Raw genomic sequence first — 17,834 nt, 5'->3', positions numbered from 1 at the left:
GTGGGGAGGGGGAGCTCTTCTGTCCCACAGGGGCCAAGGTTCAGCAAGCATACACCCATGCATGCACACAGACACACACACACACACACGAACAGAGGCTGGGTGCATTCCTTGAATAACTTTGTTAGCAGAGGACACACTGGAACATTCTTCTACTATTTTAAAATGATCAGTGGGAAGTTAAAAGGTGAGTATTCATTCTTTTTTTAACCTTTTTAACCTTTAACCACTTCATAGCAACATGAAATTTCATGTACTTAAAGCAGATGTCAAAGGCAGGAAGTATGCTGGTTTTCAGATGTGTTTTGAAAATATTAAAGATTTATTACACTGACGTGAGTGAAGAGTGTAGCAGTGTAACTCTGTTCTCATTTTAGGTGATGTATCATTAAATCATCTGATTTCAGAGATTATTTTAAACAAGAGGTATTAAAACAGATCAGCAGGTAGAGAAAACATGAGTGTTTCTTCTTTTTTAATCTTTGTACATTTTTTAAATCTATTTAAAAAGTTTGATCTCTACAGTAGGAACGACTCGGGTGAAGTATGTAAGAGGATTTTTTGGTGCTCCACCATCACAAAGTTTCTAAATGATTTATCTGAATTAACAACATCCACCATCACATTATTAAACAGCCCAGTGTCAAAGCAGACTGATTCTAACTAGTAAGAAAACTTTACATCTTTCCTTCACTTCATGATGTTTTTTCAAAGTCGCAAAGAAACATTCTTGGCTGAAGTTAAGGAAGGGAAGCCTATGGACTATTTGAATCTACAGATTGTCTTATGTCCTGGTCTGTTAATGACTTCTTTAAAATTACTTTCTATCATGCTGTAAGTTTAAACAGTTTAGTTTGTTCCTGTCATTCAGCAGAACAGGACCAAGAAAGGGGAAATCAGCTTCTGCTGTCAAAGGAATTATATTATTTAAATAGTAAATACTGAGAGCAGAGTGGACTCAAGTGGAGGAGTAGTTCCTGAAATCAGTAAGATCTCAGTCTGAATGTCAATGCAGATTAAAGTATGTTTGGCTTGGCACACAGTCCTAAAAAATGGAGAAATAAACACAACAGGCACACAGAGACTTTAACACCTGTGTACACAAGTAATGCAATCGTTTCTTACTATCTTTGTCCTCTAATCTTGAATTAGGAAGCAATAACATACAAAAAGAAATAATAGAAACAACAGTGACTAACACAGACAGATACAGTCTACTGGGAACCTTCAACCAATTATGTTTCTTTTTTATCTGCTGTGAAGACACAGCAGCATTACAGCAAATGCTGGTTTTCAGACTCTGTCCCTGAGAGTTTATGGAGTTTTACAAATGCATAGAAGTTTGGTCTCTTTTGTTTCTTTCTCAGCGTGACCCAAGGTAAAGGGCACACCATAAGAGAGCTAATAATAATGCTGCTGCTGCTGTCAGGACAATTAGAATATTCTTCCAGTCCTTTCTCTCTTCTTGAGGTGGTGAAGGATGATACAGATTATGGGTTTATATATATATATATCTATATATCTATATATATCTATATATATATATATATATATACATATATATATTATTTATGATGAGCAGAATATTACTTAATATTTAAAATGTCTCCTTACATGTTAAAACTTGACTTATGCTGTTCTAGTGTCTGCCTGTATCCATTTGCAGGTAAATGTAATTATAGATTGTAATTTCAGAAAAAATAGATTAATGTTCCATATAAGAATAACATCCTCAGGTTTGGGCGAGTTTATGAAGTGTGACCAGATGTGCCATGTTAAATTTCCTTTAATACAGACAAAGGAAAAAGCGGCAGGTGAGAGAGGAAGAAAAAAAACAAACAATTATTCCTGAGTTTGTCTTTTGTCCTCCACAAGGATTATCTGAGCGTGAGTTGGAGTTTGCTTTCTGCCCTTTGTGGAACTGCATTTTACAGCAGATAAGCAAAGGTTACACTGATCCTTCACAGCTGCTTCAAATATAGCACAAAAGATGAAACCTGTGGGGTCACATGACCATGAACACCAGAGAGATGGGCTGTTGTCCCACATCACAATGTAAACCAACCACATTTAACACAAATCACCTGCAGTTTCAGTGAAAATCCAACATGAATTAGGACCTTACAGGTAAGATTTAAATATCCAGTTCATCAAATGTCACTGGTTGTTCAGTCGTTGCACAGAAAATGTTGATATTTTTTCAGCTGTTTAAAGTTGCTTTTAAAATTGCCTGCAACTAAATGAAATCTACAAGTCTCGTGATATCTGCAACACGGTAATGACAAGGGATGAGGAGAAAGGGATGTGCAGAGTGTGCAGGAGGGACTGTGGGGACATTTCTTTGTTGTTGTTTTTTTTTTTAAGAGTTACTACACAAAGACATGAAAAGTGAGCTTGACTGATGTGTTTTATTGATTGATGAACTTCACCCTTGGATGCACAATCTACCAATACCTACACTCTTCCACGAGTGGGGTCAAAAATGACCCCAAATACAATCAATGCATTTTGATATAAACTCGGTTGCTATTCTTCAAAATCTTTAAAATGAAGAGTTGTAACATTCTCATATTTGAGGTATTCCTCATAAAACATGTTTGTGACATGAGGCCCTTCGCATTTTTATTTTTTTATTAATTTTAAGAAATTGCAGTTTTTGTATCACGTTTGTATGCTTGCTCTGCATATACTGCAGAAGCTGGGTCTTCCCTCTGAAAGGCACAAGTTGTTCATCCACTGTAACACAATCATTGAGGATGAATTTCTGCCTGCAGTTGACCAGGAACAGGCCCCATATGTAGTGGAAAGCTGCCATGTGGTTTGTTTTCAGTTGGTAGGCTCTGGTCCTCTTGTCATCAAAGTGCAAGAAATGGCAAATATGTTCAAATCTTTGAATTGTCATAGTGGCCTTGTACAATGGGTTGTGCAGAGGACTCCCAAAGAACACACCGACTGGTACATCCCAGTTCTTCTCACTTCCTGCAAGAATGGTCAATCAAATGAAGGCCAGGAGCTTATGTTTGATTACATTTTTCCACTCTTTCCCCTGTCTGTGGCTACTCTTCATGCTTCCATGTTTGTGCATGTCAGCACCTCTTCTAGTATATTATCAGACATGAACATCTTCCATGCATCTATTGGGCAGACAGTACTAAACCCAGGTGCAAGCCCTGGCCCACTATTCAGAATATAGTGGCTAGAGCAATAAGAGGGGCTCATTCTGTTAGACACTGTGGCGGAGGTGTGGTCCCGGGCGCGGCTGCAGGGGAGGAGTGGTGCAGTGAGCTCAACGGGGCGGTGCTGGAGAGGCAGGTGAGAACAGCTGATGGCGTTTGGGCTGATGACAGTTTTCCTTCCCCTTTTTTAGTGAGACGGGAGAGGAGCGGAGGGGAAGCTGGGATCAGCTGAGACAGGAGCGGTCCAGACTACGGACTGTCACAACAAATGAAAACTAAAAATAAACGTGGCATCTGGCAATAAAGAACTGTGTGTGTGTGTACGTGTGTGAAGTGCATCTCACAGACACAATATCCATTTCCTCTTCAGAAGACTCATCAGAGGACTCCTCTGTATCTGACTGGCCTTGTTCAGTGGGGGGGACAATAGTCTGGGTCCTCTACAGTGTTGGGCAAGTTACTTTGAAAAAGTAATTAATTATAGTTACTAGTTACTACTTCAAAAAGGTAACTGAGTTAGTAACTGAGTTACAATATTCTAAAAGTAATTAATTACTTGAAAAGTAACTATTGCATTACTTAAAAAAAAAACAAAAAAAACAAACAAAAAAAACGTGTAACCCTCTGGGGTTCAGGGTATAATTGGCCATTTTTAACTACTTTTGATTTTCCCTCCACATTTCAACTTTAAAAACTATTTACTTTGCCTTGTTTGGTATCATCCTTTTCAGCACAACCTCACGTGTCTGAATTTACAGTTATGTTTTCATTTTGACATACTGTATTAACACAATTGATCTAAAATCAGACAAAAAACATAAAACATGTTTAATGAATCATATTTCATAACTTTGAATACAAATGTAAATGGTGAATTTTAAAATTCTCTGCACAAGTTTTGCAAACAACAAAGTTATTTGCATCCATTTACCTTTTACCTTGATTTTTTTAAATAACCATTTCAAACTATTTACAGAACAATCAGCTGTTCTTCAATAAGATGCCACACAAATTATTTGTGCCACTCCAAAAAAATAATTTCTGTCCACTATAAAGGAGAACATCACAGCCTGATACCTGCAGGTCTGACAGCAGCAGGTGTATCACTCCTGTTTCTACCTGGAGACAGCAGTCACCTCATTGTTCTGACACACAACACAAAACACAACACTACACACTAACTACACACTCCAAACACGCTAAACGTCACAAATCTCTCACATCTCTTTCTCTCTCTCTCTCTGGCCGTCACTCCTAAAATGTCCTCTATTTTTTTGTTTTGGGTTTTTTGCTCATAAGCAGAGAGTGCTTGCTAGCGCTGTCTTTAGACAGTAAACGTGACGAAACTATTGAGGAAAAAACGCTGCGTATATCTTGTTTATCATGACTCTGGTTTTACGTGGCCTATCAACACAGTTTATAAACTGGTATATGTCACCTTGTTGCTTTGTCTTTAAGTGGTCGTGTGATTGGCTTACCACGACTACTTTCCTCAGTCAAACAGCAGCACTCGATTGTTTTGCCCCCTGAGCTCCAGGTGTTGTGCTAGACAGTGATCGTGATTGCCGTCCGCGGGAGCGCGCAGCTGCTTAAAGCTGTAGCGTCCAGATTACTTACAGCTACTTCTGTGCAACTGATATAAGATGCGGTAAGCTGAACACAGCTTCAACCGTCTGTTTGTTGAAAAATAGTAACGGACCACGTTTCCTTGTTAGTAACTGTAACGGCGTTGTAACGATAGGAATAGTAATTAGTTAGATTACTCGTTACTGAAAAAAGTAACGCCGTTAGTAACGCCGTTATTCCCATCACTGGTCCTCTATATCTGAGATGTCAGATTCTGAGTCTATGCCTCCGATGGGCCCTTCATCCCATCCGTCCTGGATCATTTGTAGGGCAAGGTCCATAGGGATCCTAGCTGGCCTCATAGCAGCCATGTTACTTTAGATATTACAAATAAACATCAGAAAGGACAATGTTTGAAATGCACAGAAAACTATAAATCATGTATGTTACTGTGTAAAAATGAATTCCTGATCCAGCAGAAGTGTAAGTGGGACAGTCAGAGTTGTTAAGAATTAAAGGTTCATAGAAGATTCCACAGGAACTGCTTGGGGTCATTTTTGACCCCACTTGTGGAAGAGTGGGGTAGTAATACAAAAACTGCATTTCTTTTAAATTAATGAAAAAATAAATAAAAATGCAAATGGCCTCATGTTACAAACATATTTTGAGGAATACCTGGAATATGAATATATTACAACTTTTCATTTTAAAGATTTCGAAGAAAAACAACCCGTGGGGTCATTTGTGACCCCACGTGCCCATCTAAGAGTTAATTATAAATAACTTAATTGCCTGTAATGAAGTTCTGTGTGATTGAATTGCTCAGTTGTTCAGACTATTTCAGCAGGTTTATGATGGAGTCATGATTAACAGGGGTCAGGTTTGCATATCTTTAGCATCCCTCTCACATTCTGCCATTTAAAGGGATTTATTTTTGTTCCCCACCAAAGTTAAAATAAAACAATTCGCGTTCACACAATGTCGAATTCCAATAGACGGCGCCATTGCGCCTCTGTGCAGTGGGGGTGAAAAAGGACGTTACAGTCCCTCCGTTAAATTAGTAAATTGGTTCACAGCCTTGATTGCACACCTAAAGCTGTCGTGGATTTCACCGCAGACATGGTTTTTCTCGGTTTATTTGCACATTTGCTGGTCTTTTAATATCACACCTTTGCATCGAGGGTGAACTCTGTGTGTTTTTGCTTTCAAGTGATAAGTAAAAGAAACTGCTCCTGCATGCACCACTTTATAGAGATCCACGTAGACAGAGTAAGAAATTTAGAACTTATTGTTGCTCTTAGGAACAACTCTGTTCCTAACGCCCTTGTTAGTTACTGTGTTACACTCTTTATACAAACCCATCATTTCCTGTGTCTGTTTCACATTAAAAGTCCTCTGTCTGATGCTTTTATTGTGAAATATTTGCAGGAAGTTGTGTAAATGAAAGTGTGATGTGAAGAAAATCAGGACTTATTCCCTGAGCAGCACAGTTGGGAAGTATTGAAGTACAAATTCCTTGTTACTGTCCTTAAGTACAATTCAGAGTTATCTGTACTGTACCTGAGTTGTTGTTTTCTGAGTAGTTCTTATCTTTACTCCCTACATTGTTAAACAAATATCTGTACTTTCTACTTCTTGCCTTCTGCTACTTCTTACTATTTGCGCTCAAACGTATATTGTAAATACTATTACATTTTCTTTGTTATTTACTGTGCTAAGTGGCTTCCTTTTACTTTATATCTTATACTTTTACCACGGTTATTTATTACTATGCTGCTTCTTGTTTTATTGCTGCTGGCCTCTGTGAGCTACCAAACAAATTTTGTTGAATAACTACAATGACAATAAAGTTCTTCTTATCTTATCTTATCTTTTTACATTTTCAAAACAGACCTGTTACTTTTGCTTGAAGCATTTGAGGGGAGTTATTATGTCATTTCACTGCGAGCCTCCAAACATCAAACCGATTTGCTAAAGTTGCAGCACAAACTGTCTGTGTGCAGTTTGTCTCACAGTGTGTTGCAGCTAAATGCTTATTTCACAGGGAGAGTCTGAACTGTTTCAAACTGGAGGTAATGGCTTTGTTGTGTGGAAGCACAAAAACATGATGACATGATAATAATGTGACTTTATGTGGTGTATATATGATATTATAAATATGTCCATTGTTATTACTGCAGATTATATCAGTAAGGAAGCCGAATACATACTGACTGATAAGTTGTGTTGAAGGGCTGGGATTAAATCCATGTGCACTTCCTCCCACTCGATATGTAACTGAATCAGAACACGTGAAGCCAGTGTGGCTGCTACAAGTCAAAAGGTAAAAACTACAAGTCCCAGCATCCTCTGTGCTTAGGGCGGAGCAGTGAAAGTGAAAGTGTTGATCCTCCGTTCAGAGCAGCAGGAGGCGAGTGAGAGCTGTGCTGAGGCAGGTGAGTGTTAACATGAATATGTTTCTTCTTATGACACAAAATAATTCCACGCTGTTCGTGTCTGTGGGTGAAATGTGAGGCCGGTCGGTCCTCTGAGCGCTTGTTTCCTGTAAGTAGAGAGGAAGTGAGTTTAGCTGAGCGAGCAGGAGGAGAGTGAGAGCTGTGCTGAGGCAGGTGAGGGTTAACACCGCTCTGACATTACTGTGTCTCTGTGGCGGGAACAACAGGCTCCGTCAGTGGAGGCAAAAATAGTCAGACTTTGGTTTTTCAAAGGAAACAACTTTATGTCGGAAGAGGCCGCGCGCTCATTAGATAACGACTTGTCAATCTCAAGTTCTTAGCCAATGAGCGCGCAGGTTCACAGTAAGATCCGCCCTTAATCACCGGATTTTTAAAAACTAAAATGGCGACAGAAACTCGGTGAGTGGAGTTCAGGCTGACTTTATGAAACTGTGACGTTTGAGGCACTTCCTGTTCTCAGTCCCGGCGTCCTGATCACCGAGGTTTCTGTTGCTCTGATATCTGATATTGATTATATCGGTAAACAGGCTGTAGGCAGAAACATCAGGTCTGATCTGAAAATCCCTTCAGAAACAAACTAAGACTTTTATGCCTGTGAGGCCGCACGCTGATTGGATAACCACCTGTCAGTCTCAAGTTAATAGCCAATGAGCGCGCAGATTCACAGTAAGACCTTATCACGCTTTCGTTTTAAGATAAAACATCGACAGTAAAACGGTAACGTGTCCTGTAATCTATAAACAGTCTGTGATGAATAATCTGAAGTCATTTTGAGCCTGACAGTAGTTTCCTGTCACAGAGCAGAAGCTGCAGGCAGTTTTTGGCACCTTTATATTTAATTTATTCCAAAATAAACCAATAAAGGTAGAAAAGAACTCTCAGTGACATTAAAAATCTATTTTTAAAGACAGATGTGACAAAGTGCAACAAATATAAGATGACATGTTTAAAGTATTGATCATATGTAGAACACAGAGCAGATCCAATAACACAGAGTCATCCTGCTCACAAACAGCAGTTTGGTTTCATGAGCTCACTTCCTGCAGCTTCTCAGCTTCTCTCCAAAGGAGCCGTAACATGTGGGCTCCTCACCATGATGATGATCCCAAACACACTGAGTTCCTTCATCAACCTGATCATGTACTTATTAAATAATGTGATGGTTTTGGTGTTTTTCTCCATGACTTTGAGCCTCTAAAATAACTGGTTTGGACTTTAGGGCCAAAGCTCCAACATTAGAAACCCGTCAGTGTGATGCTTCCAGTACAACAGCACCTCTGAGTGTGTGTGTTTACCTCTCAGACTAACTCCACCCTGACATCAAGAAGATGGAGGAAGAGGACGGAGCAGCATCTGCAGCATCCAGCTGTGTGTCTGTGAGGAGTGACTGGTCCAAAGGCTTACCTCCAGAATTCAGTAATGAACCTGCACCAACAATGTAAGAGAGCTGCTGACTCATTTATTCAGAGTGTAAATAATGATCCTGATTACTTTTTAATTTATGAAAATCAAAAGGTTTCAGATTTTTGGCTAAACTATCTCCTGACAGTGAAAGTTTTTATGAAACAAATGAAACTGATTTGTCCTGATTTCCTTTGAATGTCTCTGCAGCTGAAGGAGAAAATCTGTGATCTAATCTAAGAGGACTGTTACTGACAGGAAACATCACATGACCTGTTTGTGTGTTTGCAGCAGCTTGAAACACTGATGTGAACAATAATGTTTGCGTTTGCAGAGGTCAGAGGTCACAGTCTGCAGCATCCAGCTGTGTGTCTGTGAGGAGTGACTGGTCCAAAGGCTTACCTCCAGAATTCAGTGATGAACCTGCACCAACAATGTAAGAGAGCTGCTGACTCATTAAATAAGTAAAAATATCAGTGACATCATCATTTATTTCTGATTGGTTAAAATAGTTTTATTTTGATTTAATTCACTGCTCCTTTTCTTTCTAAGAACTTTGACAGCATTCACATCTTTTTCACTTTGTTTTTGACTTTAAAAAGTGAATCCAAATCCAGTTTATTTATATTGCACATTTAAAAAACAGAAAATTTGCCCAAAGTGAACAAAATCAGAGAGAAAACAAAAGATAAAACCACTCACATACAATAAAACAAACTTTGAAATTAATTCTGTGATGAACACGAAGCCAATGAAGAGAGGACAGGATAGGTGAGATATGTTCATGCGTGTGTACCAGTTAAGAGACAGGCAGCAGCATTTTGAAAAAGCTGAAGACGTGAGAACGATGCTGGATGAATCCAGCATAAAGTGCATTGCAATAGTTAAGCTGAGTTGAAATAAAGGTGTCTTACTTTCTTCAAGTCCTGCCTCGACAAAACTGACTTAAGCTTTGCTATTTGCCTCAACTGGAAAAAGCTCTTTTTTGCAACACAAAACTGATTTGTTTATTACATTTAAAATCTGAGTCCATAATGACTCCCAGATTTGTGACATGCTGTTTGATATATATGACCCAAGCTAACAATAATTAATAAGTGGGTTGCGTGAGGTATTATTAGGCCTGAATATAATTACCTCTGTTTTGCTTTCATTGAAGCTCAAAAAGTTCAGAGCCATCCAAGCCTTTACATCTTCAAGGCAGTTTAAAAGGATTTGGACTATTTGGTTCTAAAGGCAGGTAAATTTGGCAGCAGTCTGTGTAGCAGTGAAAAGATATTTAGTGTTTTCTAAAAATAGACCCCAAAGGGAGCAAGTACAAAGAAAAAAGAAGAGGACCAAGGATTGAGCCCTGTGGAACCCCACAAGAAAGGAGGGCTGAGGTGGACAAAAAGGTTCTGTCACTCAAATAGGAACGAAGCCAATCCTGTGTTCCAAACTGAAGATAAGAATACTGTGGTCCACAGTATCAAACTCTACAGTAAGATCTAAAAGCATAAGAATCACAGAGCTTCCACAATCATTTGCTATAAGGATGTCATTAAAAACCTGTAAAAGTGCTGTTTCAGTGGAGTGTAGAGACCAGACTGAACAACTTCCATGATACCATTAGTATCTAAAAACGTATTCAGTTGCGTAAAAACTATTTTTTTCCAATATCTTTAAAATGAATGGGAGTTTTGGAATGGGTCTAAAATTTGAGCAAACTTAAGGGTCAAGGCCTGCTTTACAATTGCATGTTTAATAAAACCATCAGGAACCACACTGGAAGTAATACTGCTATTTATAATAGCAAGGACTGAGGTTCCAATTGAAGGGAAAACCTCTTTAAAGAGCCATGCAGGGATAACATCCACGGGAGAACCAGAAGGTTTAATTTGCCTACCCATCTCAGTGAGAACTGTGATTGAAACAGGATCAAACTGGTGTAAAGCAGCTGAGCAGGGAATAAACATGGATGGTTCACATGCAGGAAGTACTACTGCTGACCTGATGGACTCAACCTTATTTACAAAGAAAGAAAGGAACTGATTACATGTGTCAGCAGAGCCTTTCAGAGTGGTAGACTGGGGCACGTTTAAAATAGAGCTGATGGTCTTAAAACAAAAACAAGAGGATTATGACAATTTAATGCAATGATCTGAGAAAAATATCTGTTCATGAAACTGGAGGAGAAGTGAGCAGCGGTGGAAGAGTTAAACATTTGACAGCGCCTGGGTGGAGTGCGAGCTTTAAACTCAAGAGAAATGTCAAATAAAACAGGTTTGTGATCAAAAAACACTGAATCCCCAATTTCCAGATTAAAAACAGATAAACCACATGATAACAAGAGTGTGCCCCTGCTGGTGTGTAGGGCCTTGTAGAGACTGTACAAAGTTAAAAGACTCAATAAGATTTAAAAACTCCTGAGCAAGCAGTCCATCAGGGCAACAGACATGAATATTAAAATCCTATCATATTTAGGCACAATGTCAGCCAAAAAACATGAAGTCATTTAAAATGTCTTTGTTAAACCTAGGTGGGCAATAGGTTACTGTACACACAACTGGTTGAGAACGTCCCAGTTCAAACATGATAAGTTCAAAACTGGAGGGGGGGAACCGGTACACAGAGTTGTTTGCAGTGAGTTGGAGCTGGAGCCTGAGTAGAAGTTGTCTGTGAAGCCCAAGTTAATGGGTGCAAATTCAAAAAGTTTATTCCACGACTCCCAAGACGCGAGAAACAGCAGTGAGCAGGGTTATGGACACCTAAGCCCACCACAGAAACCAGACAGGAGATAACAGGAACCAGGAGACGCCTTAGGATGCGATAGAACAGACCATAACCAGCTGGAGCAGCCGCTAAAGAAAAAGTAAGGCAAGCTTTAAGTTTCACCAGCCGACCGGTACGTTAACCCCGGCATCTATGATGGCGCGATGGGGCAGGTGGAAGTGCTCCACGTAGCAAGTAAGCAGGAACATCAGCCAGGGGCGGTGGATACCCTGTTCTTTGTTCTCTCTGATTACAGATTTCAAAACTGAGGATCCAAAAGTTGTTGCTGTTCATACACCAGCTGTGAGTTGATTTCAGTGACAGGAATTGTCAGAAACAAAACAAACAATAACACAATTGACAGAGGAAAGATGGCACACACCGGTGCCATCTGTCAGAGAAAACGTGAAGAACAAACTGAGCATTTCCTCTCTCTTGCTCTCGGTGAAGGTGGTCGCACTTTCTCTCCTCCTCCTCCTCTCCCTTAGCTTCCCTGCTTAGCCTCTTGTGTCCTTGTCTAGTCTTGTGTTTTTTTTGTATTACTTTTCCCTGGAACACTCTCTCACAGTCTGTTCTCTAAAACCTAAAAGAGGAATTATGGATTTGATCAACTGGTCCCTGAATGCAATTGACACCCTTTTCTCAACGAGAAGTCTGGGCTCGGGTGAGCCTGAGTGCTGAAGATATCTACCTATTCGGAACCATGATAACAGGGTTCTTGCTCACCGGAGCTGGCTTGGCCCTGACTTATTGAAGAATCAAGAAAGCGGAACCGGCTGTTCAAACCCCCACAAGGCTGCCCGCTGGGATTGAAACGATGGCACGAGGTGTGAGTTTCTCAAAATGGGCTCATTGAGTGCAGCACGGATAAGATCTTGGAGAACCGCACGGCTGCCGTGAATACTCAGAACAAGACCTCTGAGTGCAAACTGGATTACATCTGGAGGGGCTCGCTCGGAATAACACCTCTGAGCGCAAATTGGATCACATCTTGGAGAAGCTCACTGCGGTCGTGAGTTCTCAGAATCGGCTCTTTGAGCACAAGAATGACAACATCACGGAGCGCAAGTTTGATAACATCATGGAGAAGCTCACGGCTCTCCAACGGGAGATTGAGAGACCAGTGTGTTAGAACAGCTTTGAAATTCATATGAGTTGCTCGCACTAAAGTAAAAACCACCATCACTTCATGCGGGTACCCCTTCAGCGCCAGCTGCGGTCTCAAGGCTGGAGCTGAACAACAACACCCTGATAACGACTGTGTGTAGACTGTTCTTCCCATTCTATCCAAGGCCACCTGGGTTGGCTGGAAGACTGTTTACTTAGCCTGGCAGGGCAAAGGACACTGTCTCAGCTGATCTCTGAACACACACACACACATATATACACATGCAGATAGACACTCATCCCCCCTCCCCCTCCAAATGCCTTCGACGCTTATTTCCTTCCGATGCTGACGGTGGATCAAGGAGACCAGCACATAGGCTGCAGGCCCGGATGTACTGTCTACATTGGCTGTCTCTCACCCTTTACCCACCCCTGTTGCTTGTCATGTGTTTCTTTGGTGTATTAAGAGTTTTTTTCATGTGCTATGTGCAGAGGTGTTTTTTTCTGTTCTCAAACAGATCTCCCTGTTGGAGCTCAGTCTGGGGGGAGTTATTTTTTTCTCCTTATCTTTCCTCATGTTGTGCTTTTTCCATGTTATATCCCTCTGACCTGTCTTCCCCTTGTGATGTTTGTGTAATGTATGTATGGTCGGAAGGGTAAGAAGACGGCGCTGGCACGGCTGGCAGCCTTAACCCAATTTCCCTCGAGATGAATAAAGTATAATCAATCAATCAATCAATCAATCAAACACAGATTGTGTGTCATAATAAGGAGGAAGAGGCAGATGTTAACATGTCACATGTTGTTCACAGCAGAAATATCTCTGATCAGATCAATAATCTGTGTTTATGCTGATTTGTGTTGGTACCAACAGAACAATCAGCTGTTTGTGATAATGTCACATTTCTGTAAAAGTGCTCACAGTCTGATAGAAATCTGTGAGTGATGGATGATCAGCTGGTGTTCATGTAAGAATGTATCAGTGACGGATGTTTGTGTTTGCAGAGGTCAGAGGTCACAGTCTGCAGCATCCAGCTGTGTGTCTGTGAGGAGTGACTGGTCCAAAGGCTTACCTCCAGAATTCAGTAATGAACCTGCACCAACAATGTAAGAGAGCTGCTGACTCATTAAATAAGTAAAAATATCAGTGACATCATCATTTATTTCTGATTGGTTAAAATAGTTTTATTTTGATTTGATTCACTGCTCCTTTTCTTTCTAAGAACTTTGACAGCATTCACATCTTTTTCACTTTGTTTTTGACTTTAAGTGAATCCAAATCCAGTTTATTTATATTGCACATTTAAAAAACAGAAAATTTGCCCAAAGTGAACCAACAATGTAAGAGAGCTGTTAACCCATTTATGGTTGTGTTTTTTAGGTTTGTGATCATTTTACAATTTTCCATCTTTCTGCATAAATATGATCTAAAACTTCACAAAAGTCCCAAAAGTGGATAAAAACCCCCACAATGAATCAAATGAGAGAAGAATATTGGACTTGGTCATGAGGTGTTTTTTTTTTTTTTTTTTTAAATAAATAATCCAGTATAAACCTACTTTTCCATTTAAAAAGATCATTTATTTATATTTGAGTTGCTTTTATTTTCTGAGAACATGTTTGTGGAAGTGTGTCTGTGTGTGATCAAAGGAGGTTTGTGAGGATCTGAGAGAAACAGTATCTGGTGTTCATAAGGCTGGAACATGTTCTAACCTCTGTGGGCGGAGCCTCACTGAATAGTTTCCATGGATGGATCATAGATAAGAGGAGAAAATACAAGACTATTAATGCCATCCTCAGAAGAGGTCAACCACCAAAGGTCACTGTAAGGTGTGCAATATTCTGAGGTCCCAAAGAGCCAGAATCAATGAGAAACAGCTAAAGTGTTCAATAAAGGGTCACCATAGTAGAATTTCAGGAAAATACTCAATACTTGATTCTATTTGTGATGCAGTGGGAGAAGAAAAATGACAAAAACACTTTTAAAAATAAGGATTAGAATATTACAAACAATATTTTTAAGTTTCCTGATGTAGTACAAAAATATATTAACATAACTGTGTATAGGACAGATATTTTAAGGTTATTTTAGGCAGCACCAAAAAACAAAAAGACAATTTTTAAGCTGTGTGAGGTAGTGAGTCAACATGTCACACTGGGTCCAAAGGTCAGGGAGTAAAAGTGTGTTTTAAAGGAAGTTTAAAAGCAGCGAGTGAAGGAGCCTGTCGTGGTAAATCATTCCATAACTGATCAAATCCAGTTGGTGATGTAGGCCGATCCTGTTTCTGTGTCGTTGATGCTGTTCAACCAGGAACTGTGAGAGAAACATAAAGAACTGTTTTCCTGTTAAATTAACACCATCTATGAGAACGTTACAGACTAACAGGACAACCATAACGTTTGTTGCCTCGCTGTTTTATTATTAGCCATAGCAGCTAACAGCTACCTTAATTCTAGTTTAGCAGACTGCTAATGTGGCTATGGGCTAAAGGTACTTTGGAGGCTCCCTTATTTCCACAGGGTTTGCAGCAGTAGTTGGATCCATGTGTTTGATGCTTCCTGATGCAACCCTCCCAGTTATCTGGGTTTTGGGACCGGCAGTAGTAGACTCACCGAGGTTTGTGGCCTCAGCTAACTGCTAATATTTAAATGGCTAACATTAACATGTGTGCCAGGCAACATTTATGATGAACTATGATTAATTAACTCTTGTTGAAACTGGAGCTTTACTGACCTCTGCAATTCCTCCTAAAGGGTTATTCAGTGTTGTGACAGTCAGCTACTTCAGCTGCTGCTGGGATGGGCTGTGGCAAAGAGAACAGAGAAAATCAAAATCAGAGTTTTTCTCTGAATTAAAAGGAAGGAAACAACAATTTATTCTCCTTGGTGAAACTGGGTGTTTTGGTCTGTTTTTCTGTATTTATGCAGATAAATTATAAACTCAGATGAATTATACCATCAAATTTTAAAGGAAAATATCAGGATGAGTGTCTGTGAGCTGAGTCATCAGAAACATTAGAAGGATGATGTTCTAGAAAGGCCAAGTGACCTGAACACAACATAAATGTTTGAGAAGGACCTGAAGCGAGCAGTTTTTCCCAGAAGCTGCTCTGTGTGCAGAGATGAGCTCAAATTCCTGCTTTGATTCATCAACAGTCACAGAAATGAAGAATTGTAGTTATTGCTGCAGTATGGTCACATCAGATACTGATAAACATGTATTATGAAGATGGACGAGCAAGTTTCTCACTCTCTCGTTTAAATCGCAGCTTTTTCTCTTCTTCATGGATACTTTTTCTGCCAGTCACAGTTTATCTGTTAATTTATTAATTTATTAATTAATAACTGAAAGAGTTTCTGTCATATTTCGTTGAATATGTCCTCATTAGGGCAGCATTATGAAATAACCCTCCTCCAAAGAATGAATAAATAAATGATGATAACAATAAAATGATTAAAAATCATAGCTCAGAGTGGTAGAATGGTCACACAGGGATCAACGGGTGGTTCAACTGCATTTGGTGATGTGACTAAAACAAATCTTTAAAATCATCCCACAAATGATATAAAAGACTTTAGTTTCCAACTGAGAGTCTAAATTTAACCAACGGGAGACGATTAATCTGCAACATTATCCTAGTGAAGCGACACTCCCTTAGAGCTGCACATAAAGACCGATGTTAACTGTTCAGCTCAGAGGACAACTTGTTTTAAAATGAGCTTGGAGCTCGTCTTTACTAGGGTTACCTTACGTGGTCACCATGTGAATTTCTTTTAAATGAACCAAATTCTTCTGTTGGTTGTTGCATATTTAACCTCTACAGTCAGGAATGGAGGAGATGAGGCCTCGACAATATTGGGTTGTAGCTGTGGTTCAGGTTAGAGTGAGTGTCCATGGACAAAAAGTCAGTGAACTGGAAACATGACTGTGTTAAAACTTTTAGAAAAGTTATTTTTCCTTTAATTTTTTCTAATGAGTCGAATGAAAGGAAGCATCACTTTGATTCTGAATTCAAACAAAAGTATCTCCACTTTGACTTTTTTCTGTGACCATCAGAGCTTCTGACCAGTGTGGAGAAAGATTCAGAACCAGAGCTGGACTGCAGACAGCCAGTCAGAGCAGCTGTGTACAAAGTAAGACTTAACATCTGTCTGCTGATGGACTCTTTTCTGAAAACTGGACTTCTTGTTGTGTTGTTCAGACATTGAAGAGTTTTCTTTCTGTTTTTCTTTCTTTCAGCAGATGTTGGCCTACAGGAGGTTTTAGATGAACATAAGATCAGTCTGAGGAGGAGATGTGAATGTGTGACTGAAGGAAGTGATGAAACAGGAAGTAGAACCCTCCTCAACAGGATCTACACTGAGCTCTACATCACAGAGGGACAGAGTGAAGAGGTTCATACCCAACACGAGGTGAGGCAGCTGGAGACAGCTTCCAAGATGGACGCCCTCCATGACACTCCAATCAGGTGCCAGGACATCTTTAAAGCCCTACCTGACCAACAGAGACCCATCAGAGTGGTTCTGACCAATGGCGTCGCTGGTGTTGGAAAAACCTTCTCAGTGCAGAAGTTCACTCTGGACTGGGCAGAGGGCTTGGAGAACCAACATGTCACTGTGGTGGTTCTGCTTTCATTCAGGGAGCTGAACCTGATCAGAGATGAGCAGTACAGTCTTCTGGAGCTGCTCCATGATTTCCATCCAACATTACAGAGCGTCACAGCAGAGAAGCTTGCTGTCTCTCAGCTTTTGTTCATCTTTGACGGCCTGGATGAAAGCAGACTTTCATTGGATTTCACCAACAGGAAGCTGCTGTCTGATGTCACACAGAAGTCATCAGTCAGCCAGCTTCTGACAAACCTCATCCAGGGGAATCTGCTTCCCTCGGCTTTCGTCTGGATAACTTCCCGACCCGCAGCAGCCAATCAGATCCCTTCTACATGTGTTGACAGGCTAACAGAAGTACGAGGCTTCACTGACACCCAGAAGGAGGAGTACTTCAGGAGGAGATTCAGTGATGAAGAGCTGTCCAGCAGAATCATCTCCCACATGAAGACATCCAGGAGCCTCCACATCATGTGTAGAATCCCAGTCTTCTGCTGGATCACTGCTACAGTTCTGGAGCACATGTTGACTACAGAGCAGAGAGGAGAGCTGCCCAAGACCCTGACTGACATGTACTCACACTTCCTGCTGGTTCAGACAAAGAGGAAGATGAACAAGTACCATGAGGGACATAAGACTAGTCCACAGGAGCTGACAAAGGCCGACAGAAAACTTCTTCTGAAGCTGGGGAGGCTGGCGTTTGAACATCTGGAGAAAGGAAACATCATGTTCTACCAAGAAGACTTGGAGCAGTGTGGTCTGGATGTGACAG

The 17,834-nt window shown here is 40.3% G+C and overlaps 1 protein-coding gene across 3 annotated transcripts in view; it reads left to right on the top strand.

Moving 5' to 3' along the window:
• Positions 1-7,051: 7,051 nt before the first annotated feature.
• The window catches only part of LOC116315513 (protein NLRC3-like), a 24,110-nt gene continuing 13,327 nt past the window's right edge, over positions 7,052-17,834 (top strand). Inside the window, exons 1-6 of one of the 3 annotated variants that reach the window (XM_039607573.1) lie at positions 7,052-7,177; positions 8,501-8,636; positions 8,934-9,035; positions 13,463-13,564; positions 16,515-16,591; positions 16,701-17,834. The exon at positions 16,701-17,834 is cut by the window's right edge and continues 700 nt beyond it. In XM_039607573.1, coding sequence (XP_039463507.1) covers positions 8,527-8,636; positions 8,934-9,035; positions 13,463-13,564; positions 16,515-16,591; positions 16,701-17,834 — 1,525 coding nt within the window. In that variant the 5' untranslated portion in view covers positions 7,052-7,177; positions 8,501-8,526. Of the gene's footprint in view, positions 7,178-7,246; positions 7,352-8,500; positions 8,637-8,933; positions 9,036-13,462; positions 13,565-16,514; positions 16,592-16,697 lie in introns of those variants that run through there. The other 2 variants (XM_039607571.1, XM_039607572.1) reach the window with 2 other exon arrangements.

Source organism: Oreochromis aureus, linkage group 3, assembly GCF_013358895.1.
Source record: "Oreochromis aureus strain Israel breed Guangdong linkage group 3, ZZ_aureus, whole genome shotgun sequence".
Lineage (NCBI taxonomy): Eukaryota > Metazoa > Chordata > Actinopteri > Cichliformes > Cichlidae > Oreochromis > Oreochromis aureus.
This window is presented reverse-complemented; position numbering and strand designations above follow the sequence as displayed.